Source organism: Triticum dicoccoides, chromosome 5A, assembly GCF_002162155.2.
Source record: "Triticum dicoccoides isolate Atlit2015 ecotype Zavitan chromosome 5A, WEW_v2.0, whole genome shotgun sequence".
Taxonomy (NCBI): Eukaryota; Viridiplantae; Streptophyta; class Magnoliopsida; order Poales; family Poaceae; genus Triticum; species Triticum dicoccoides.
In genome coordinates this window covers 685745323-685754254 of record NC_041388.1, presented here as the reverse complement: position 1 = coordinate 685754254, position 8932 = coordinate 685745323, and the positions used below count along the sequence as shown (strand labels likewise).

At 44.5% G+C, this 8932-nt stretch overlaps 1 protein-coding gene across 1 annotated transcript; it reads left to right on the top strand.

The window, feature by feature from the left end:
* Positions 1-640: 640 nt before the first annotated feature.
* LOC119304149 lies at positions 641-5998 on the top strand. The gene is made up of 5 exons (XM_037581316.1): positions 641-968; positions 1697-3477; positions 4158-4298; positions 4386-4554; positions 4657-5998. Exons 1-5 carry the CDS (start codon positions 707-709, stop codon positions 5667-5669), a joined length of 3366 nt encoding a protein of 1121 aa, XP_037437213.1. The 5' UTR covers positions 641-706; the 3' UTR covers positions 5670-5998.
* Positions 5999-8932: the final 2934 nt, after the last annotated feature.

Genomic DNA, 8932 nt, shown 5'->3' with positions numbered 1-8932 from the left:
ACTAGAAAATGCGTTTTTTTACGTTTTCGATAAAATCAAAACTCGAAGGGAGCGTCCAAAATGCGACACGTAGCGGTGATTGTTGTGAGGCTCCGAAAAGAGCGCTCGTTAACTAGTGACTCCCGCCGTTTGTTGTTGGGAAAACTTTGTTTTTGCCACTCTAGCTTTTGCCCACTTTACTTATGACACTCTAGAATTTGATATTTCACTTTTGCCACTCTTAGCTTTTGACAAAATATCACTTTTGCCATTCCGTGGCAAAAGCAAAATTTTGAGAGTGGTAATTGTGATACATTGCAAAAGCTAAGAGTGGCAAAAGTGAAATGAAATTTTTTCATTTTTTGCCATGGAATGGCATTTGTGATGTATTGTCAAAAGCTAAGAGTAGCAAAAGTAAGATGTGAAATTCTAGAGTGGCAAAAGCAAAGTGGGCAAAAACTAGAGTGGCAAAAACAAAGTTTTCCTTTTTTTTTGAGGGGTAGTTTTCCCTTTGTTGTTTGCGAGCGTTCGGCAGGTCGGGGCACACCAACTTCACGGGCCGTCAGGCCCAGCGCCCCTCCCGAGGGCCCGAACCCCTCACCGAAAAAAAAAGTCCGACCCGATCCACCAAACCCACACTCCACACCTTGCCGACGCGAGACGCGCACTCTGCTTTCGCACCGAGCAGCAGCCGCATCCGTCCACAACCCGGCGTCGACACGACACGATGGCGTACTCCGGCGATCGCCGGCCCTCCCCGCCGCCGCCCCCGCAGCCGCACGCGACCCTCTCCTACCTCTCCCCGTCCGCGGCGCCCTTCACCGTCGGCCGTACCCGCGGGGCCGCGATCCCCGATCCGGTCCCCAACGCCCCCGCTAACCCTAGCCCCTACCCCGACCTCCCCACCGCGCCGTCGCTGTACGACTCCTGGGTCGAGCCTCCCGCGAGCTACATGGATCTGGAGGCCGGCGCAGCGGCCGGGTACCGAGGTGAGCCGACGCCCTCTCTTCTCCCGTTACCGGGCTGGCCCGTGGAATCGTGCTTCGCGGTTTGTTAATTTTGATTGCTGTTTCCATGGCGGCGATAGTTGGTTACACACATACCCTGCATCTTGGGATCTCAGACATGTTGAGTAATTTGTAATTTTGCGAAATATATTACTCCCTCCGGTCCAAATTAATTGACGCAGCCTCTATACAATGTAAAATGGACGTTGTATAGAGGCTGCATCATTTAATTTGGATCGGAGGGAGTAGTAGATTGAGTTACTACCTCTCTCTCAGTTTACAGGGCGTGCGCGTACCCCTAGGTCGTCAATTTGACCAATCTAATACAAGTCATATATTACAAAAAATATACCAACATAAACTTCGGAGTTTCTACTTTCAAAAGGTATAATTTTTGTGTTATATAGTTTATATTAGGGTGATAAAATTGGCAACCTAGATATACGCGTAGGACTTGTAAACTGAAACGGAGGTAGTACTTCTGAAATTTGAGAGAGACAACAATTAATTGCGCACTTACGTGTATGGGTCAGCTAGTCATGAGCCATGATATTATCTAGATGCTTCTCACTGTTCATGTTATTAGTTTTGCCTTGTAATTTTAGTGTCATGGGCAATTTCGTGGAGGACAACACATTGCAGTAATGTCTAGGTGTATAGCATGGATTAACCTTATGTTGTTACCTAACGCCAGCAACCAAATTATGCAGGTTTTGCTAATTCTGATGGGTTTCTGGTTTCTGAGAATACACACAATGGCTTATACACTGGGAATCATTTTGGTACCACCGTGCAGCAGCCACATCCCTTCACAACATGCAGCTCCGAGTGGATGGAAGAGAAGTATCCTGGAATTTACCAAAGAACGTCAAAGGCCCTCCCAAGTGATTTTGGGTCATCAGTTATCCATCAGCCTTCTGGGTCTCCTAACATGTTTGCTTGCTTAGATAAAAAACCCTGTTCCACACCTCAGCCCGTGAATCAGCATTCCCCGTATTCTGCTTATGATAACTACACGGCACAACTTCCATCATCCTCAACATATCCATTGGATTACAACCTGTCCATGCCACCTGTTTCTGCCTCACCTGAAGTATGCGCTACAACAAAATCATTGTCACCCACAACAGATGGCCATATATTGGAAAGTGCATTTTCCTCACCATATATAAACCCTTGCAGATTAAATCTTGATTATTTTGACTCCATGCAGAATGAACAGAAAGACCTCTTTGGACATCAGACTGCTTATAAACATTATGGTGACTGGAGTAACTCTGACAATGGTACGAGAATAATGGGAAGCTATCCACTTAGTAGACGTGGAGTTGGAGAGAACTATCCTTTGGGTGAGAGTTCAGAAACTGGGAGGCCTGTGCAGCCAGGAACCTATCCACTTAACAGACATGGAGTTGGAGAGAACTATCTTTCAGGTGACACTTCTGAATCTGGGAGACCTGTGCAGCCTTCATCAGAAGTGAAGTCTGGTTTCAAGAGCTTACAAGCATCATGTTCCAATATCTCTCCTTCAGAACATGCATTTTCTCAGCCTCGTGACCTTTTCATTGAGCCACTTGAAGTAAATAATCCTGTTGTTGATTCTCCTTGTTGGAAAGGGACACCAACTGTACTCCAGTCATCATTTGGTGTGAAAAATGATGAAGCTCCTTTTTCTGCTAATGGCTCAGGTGACCTCCATGATTTGCACCAAAGCAAGAAGCTTTCTGAGTTTGGTACAAGTAATTCTGTGTTATTTCCCAAGTGTCATGACACATCAAATCCCGAGAGTGATTCGTGTCTACCTTACTACGTAAATTGTCTTTCTTCATTCAGTCTGCCTTCAGGGTGTAAAAAATCTGAAGGTCATAGTGATGCACAACCATCCATTGTTGGGGATTTCGATGGTATGGCTAGGTCTAGCCACCCTAGTTATGTATCTGTAGATCAAGGCACCAGAAGAGAAAACCATGTGATCTGTAAGACAGGAGACAATTCCGAAAATGGAGTAACACCAGGTCAACAGGGAGTTGTTTTTCTTGGCAAAAGAACATTTGAACCCATAGTGTTAGGCAGAGACTTCGCCAGTCATGTTGTGGGCATGAATGAAGATTCTGGTAAGAAAGTTTCAAGCAATGTTGATGCAGCTCCAATTGCAAATGTTAGGAGTTTAACAAAAGAAAGTCTACAAGGAAATACTTGTGTCCATAAAGCTGTGGCAACATTGGAAGGTCTGTACTCGGAGATGCCTGTGAAGAAAGGTCTGGAGCATTTATCCCATTGCAGTGCTGGTGTTGAGGAGTTGGTGAAGATATCTTCAGATAAAGTTACCCGCAGATCCAAGACTCAAGAAGACTTAATCAAGTCAATTTATAATATCTCAGTAGTGCTTCTATCTACTTGCGATGGTGGTTATGAGTTGGAGGAATCTGAACATGCACTTGTTCAATCTACAATACACAATCTCAGTTCTTTGAGTTCCAAGATAAGCAAGGTATGGATGTATGATACAAAATCACCATTGTCAGGTATCACCAACTTGATTAAGTTATGCTTTCATGAATACTACTACTATAAAGTTACTTTGTATGACTTGTACTACATTCATTGAACTTGTGATTCAAGAATTAAAAGATGTACATTACAACCTGGTAAGTATTCAAGTTTTCTCACTTGTATATAAGCGGTATGGCTGATATGAATGCTTATTGTTCACTTTGACTAGTTGCATGTTTTTGCTACCCCTGGTATTTCCGTACTAAGAATGACTAAGCTTCTATTTTTGGTAGTGATATGGTTTTTCGTTCATGATAACTGAGATCATGTCCACTATTTGCTGAAACATTATATCATTCTTGCTTTCTTTGAGCAGTGTTAACAGCTGCTGATATTGCTTTACAACATCCGTTGTCTGGCTGAACATTGTTCGGGCCGACTAGTTAATTAACATCATGATCTGTTTGCTAGCTGTACAAAGCTAATGCCCTGGCCAGGAATTTTCATTTATTTGACCCATCTTTTAATAATCATTTGGCAAGGGTCCACTTTTGGATCCACTCGAAATTTGTCATTAAGTAACATAATATTAAATTCAGTTGTGTTTCTATACAAATATGAAAATGGCCGTGAAATTATTGGTTGACTCATTTTGGTTTGTTTACTTTCATGTGCAAGGCTGCATTAAAAAATGATGATGTCAATGGAAACTGCTGCCAAACAAATACAAGGTGCCATGGAAAGAATCATCAGCCTGAGAAGTTTGATGGACTTGACTGGGAGAACATTGGTGCAGATTTTAGAGCTTTTATTTTGGAGGTAGTGCTTCATTACTTAGGAATGTTTTAGGTATCTGCTATCCTCTCAATCATGTTACTTATACTATTGCCATCTTCTTGCGTGCAGGATCTTACTAAACTTCCAGAAGAGAATGTCATTGGTGATACTAAAGATGCACAAATGCTGATATATAAGAATCTATGGATTGAAGCTGAAGCTTCCATGTGTAAACTCAAGTATGAACTGCAACTTGCCCGCATGAAACTTGCGACAAAACATTGCAATCAGCAAACAGGTTAGTGCTTCTGTTTGTACGCGTGTAGCAAGTAAGTGTGCCTTAATTTATCTGGACAATTCGTAACATTCACTTACTCCTGTGTGTTGAATAATCTTGTAGCTGCAGCACCTGCCGATTCATTAGGAGAAGCCAAAGCCTCTAACCTGCCCAAACACAAGAACTCTGTATGTTTTGAAGGGATTGCTGGTTCTAGCAAACAACAAAACCATGTGAAAGAGCGCAATATCGGCAATGCAGCCTTGCTACCTCAGGGAGGTGATAAGGTTGATGCTGATGTCTTTGCTCGACTGAAAGTTCTGAAGCTCCGTGATGAGAGTATAAATTGCTCCCGTCAGGTCAATGCTGAGCTGCAGAAGGGAACAAGTAATTATAACAGGACAGATGTTGTTGATGACACTGTTTTTGATAATGCTGTTGACGATAGGATAACTTCTTTAGTGGAGGACATCATCAAAGAGCGTTCAGAAGCAAGCAGCAGTGAAGGTGGTGAAGCTGATGGTGCTACCATTGCTGCACTTAACGATTTCACAAGCTGTAACAACAATACAAGCCCATTGGATGAGGACACCAACATAGAACAGTTAGAATCTAGTGAAAGCAAAATCCATGGCGCTTTTATGGCTAAGCTCAAAGATTTGATGTTCTGTAGTGATGATGTAAGTTCATCAAACGAGGGCAATGCTCATCAGCTCCAAACAGCAAGCAAGAATGAATTCGGTCAGCTTGAAGACGTGGTTATGGCCAGGCTGCAAGTCCTGAAAAGGCGTGAAGGTAACAATAGCAGCGCTGTGAACGATGGACAAGAGGCTTTCCATTCTGATGATTGGGCGGGTCACTTTGAAACAAAACATTTCGGTCGAGGGGCGCATGATGAGCTAGTCCAGAAGACTGATTTGCCTGACGATGCTGGGTCCAGGGCCCAATCTGATGAAGTGGATAGCAAAACTGCCAGCCAGTACGTCAGTGCATTGCTTGAAGAGTCTCCTATTGTCTCAGCACCAGCGGAACCTGCAAGTGCGCAAATGCATGACGAGCAGCTAAGCAACTCACCCCCGGAATGGGAGCATGTGCTGAAGGAGGACTTCTTCCTCCCAGGAAACCATTTGAAGTGAAAGGCATCTGGCCGCCTTGATTCGCAAACCTTGTGTGTGTTGTATATATATGTTTTAACTTAGCAGTATGCGAGCCGGAGATTGTGACATAAATTGCAGTATCAACCGTCGTAGTACGTGATGGCTAAAACTGAAGCTTTATTATGAGTAGAAAATAATCTCAACTCATGGCTCATACTGAGCTTTCTGTAAATATGCGCTGTGCGTGCGTCCTATCTCGTTGTATGCTTTGAAAGGTCCGTCATGCACATTACTTAAGACCTATATATATTATTGTAACATGTAATACATGTATATGTGCTATGAGTACATACTGTTCCTTTTGATTATGTTTCCGGTTCTCCTTCTCCAGATGTCGCTGTGAAGATCTTCTTGGCCCCATTTTGTGTGTTTAATCCTGCAGTTTGCTTGTTGAGTTTTATAGCGGGAATACTGTTGGTTCTTTGAGACGCTGTGGGGTTGCTCATGACTTGACACCTGCTTTTGTGATTTCACAACTCTTTCAGTGGTATCATCACCAATGATGCAATCCGCATACAAGTACGTATCTTGGTCTAATTACTGTTTTTGGTCTATCAACACCTGTTTCTCCCCCCTTCCTCGCTACCTAGCCAGACCTCTCTGTGACTGAAGTTGATAGACCTGCAGCTTGGACGGCCAGCCATTAGCTGCGCTGGTGTTCAGGCTAGTCATTGAGGAGAATCATGCATAACTACATGTATTTGTATTTATTTAAGATGATCTTGTTTATTATTTTATATGATTAAAAGTGGCATTCCAATGCTATCCTCTCTTTTCTGATTTAGTGCTATGTCATGTCAACATGTCTAGGTGAGATCGCATGATACTCGCCGTGTGAGCTCTAAAGCCTTGAGCCCTTCAGGTCGACGGATACGGTGTGCTCTCGGGGCCTCTCCTGTTTTTTTTAACATAGTACATACGCAAGCGTTTATACACGCGCATACACTCACCCCTATGAACGCACACACACCCTATCCTTATAAGCACCTCCGAAAGACTGAGACGGCATATTATCTTGAAATTTACGAAGTCACCGTAGGCACCTAGTCGTCGACAGGAATGTCTCCTCCCACTGAATGCGCCTCGCCGAAAATCCTGAAATAAATCCAGAAATACATGCGAGCACCAGAACTTGACCCCTGATGGGCTGGGGATACCACAGTCCCTTTAACCATCCAACCAGAGATTGGTTCGTGGGGCCTCTCCTGTTGTTGTGTAGGCCAGCAGGGGCCACACTCCCTAGCCTTGTAAAAATTATAAAGGAACACTTTTTTTAAGGTCCTCGGATTAGAAAATGTCCCTCCGCCACTGGCTGCGTGGTGGTCCCTGCACGCGGCTTCGTTGTCGTTGTTCACCCCGACCCTCGTACGACCACATCCCACCATTCTGCCAGTCTCCTCTCTATTTTCCTACTTTCCCATTGCCTAGCTCCGGCGGCCACTGCCCTATGACGACCTGACCCAGAGAAGGGATCGGCATCACTCATATCGGGAGTTGGTAGGGAAATTGGGGATGAGAACAAAGACATCGAGAGGTGGGGTATAAGAGAAAGAAGGGGGTCTTTTAGTTCCTCATGCACCACATGCCTATTTTGTCGATCATTCCAGGTGATATAATAACACACTCAAACACACTGTTCGTCGGCCACAAAGGACTCTTGGGCCTTATCCCCTTTACTTAGTCCACTACGGCTTCATTGGTGTGAGTTGTAGGCGTCACATTCGCCCTCCTTGAGAGGCGACTGAAATGACCAAGGAGGTCAACTAGAGGGGAGGGGGGAGGGCGGATAGGCGACTACAAATTTTCTTTTTTTTTCCTTTGCAGGTTTAGAAATGTATGGTTAAAGCAAGTGTCGAGGGGAAGTGGTTGATGGTGTCCCCCCGCGCAGGGGGGGTCTCAACACGTCACTTCTCGGGCTAGTAGGCCAGCCGCGAACCACCTTTGTCAGTTCAGGAGTGGACCATATTGGGCGGCTCATGGCACGTGGACGGAAGGCTCTGGAAGACTTGTCGTGTACTCCAAGATGCTATCCTATAAAGCAGTCTTGAAAGAACACATGTATACGAGCCCCGATTGTAAACATCGCAGTCTATAAGACTTGGGCGATCTCTAGTAAGCTCATGAAAAAACTAGGGGGTACAATATATATGCTCGAACCCGCGGGGTAGCCTACTGACAGCCAGGTACTGGTTAAAATTTTGAGTGAAACCTGCTCGCACAAAAGTTGCAAGTCAGGGCATAGTCCATTGTCAAGTTGTTCATGAATGTAGTTTAAAATTCTAGGCAGAAGTTCAACTTACAGTGTCTCCTAAAACGCTCATATATTAAACATGTAGTGAGAAAAAACAAATCTTTAAATGGGTATTCAAAATCTGGCAGGGGTATTGCTAGAATTAATGGGCTAGGCTCATGTGAAATTCCAAAATCTCAAATGGCCCATGTATAAATGTCAAGTGGTGGTGCTAAAGTTTAGTCTCATCCCGCGAAGTGTTTGACATTTTTATATAGTGCGTTCTCCTCACCACACTAAGTGATGTGTTTAGGAGAGAAAGGGAAGACTACTCGCACATGCTTGCATCGCCTAACCGGGCCGGGGCAGTGCGGGCGTGCAACATTCGCATGAATGGTCGACCGAAATCCGGTTCATGACCTTGCAGGGCGCAACTTCCTTTTGTCATTTTATGTTTTGATGTCTTGACAAAAAAGGTGATCGTTTATTTGTCCGGTAAGTTCACGACTTAGAAACCAAATCGGTTTGAGATCGTGATCGCGACATGATATCGCCTTGGTCCTCATATATATGCTGCTTACTCTACTTGCACCGCCATCATATTTTACTCCATCCGAAAGGCCGGTGTGCACCTACGTGTAGGAGGGCAGGTCTTCGAAACTGTTCGCCCATGCGATCCTGCATTCAGAGAGGACAAATTAGGTTTTGGAAAGCGCACTGCACAACTGTTCAAGTTTGTCACCACGGGTCGCCTTCCGTTCAAGTCAGGCGGCGCTATTCATCGTCGTCTTCAACGCAGTCCGCATCAAGTCGTCACCAACATCATCATCAACAACGTCGCCCCGGCAGCAACTACGCCTATTAACGAACAGTACGTGCGTCGTGATCTGTTCATGTGTCAAATTGTGGTTGTTGTCATATGTGTGATGTCACGGTGCATGTTTTTCTATCATTCTTGTATGCCAGATTTTTACATGCTAATTTCTGTTATAATCATGCATTGTTTACCAGA

Bases quoted from the DNA above. Each gene is read 5' to 3' on its own strand.
- LOC119304149 (XM_037581316.1), top strand. From the start codon at position 707: ATGGCGTACTCCGGCGATCGCCGGCCCTCCCCGCCGCCGCCCCCGCAG. The intron at 3,478-4,157 runs GTATGGATGTAT...TTCATGTGCAAG, and splicing joins TGAGTTCCAAGATAAGCAAG to GCTGCATTAAAAAATGATGA. The intron at 4,555-4,656 runs GTTAGTGCTTCT...ATAATCTTGTAG, and splicing joins ACATTGCAATCAGCAAACAG to CTGCAGCACCTGCCGATTCA.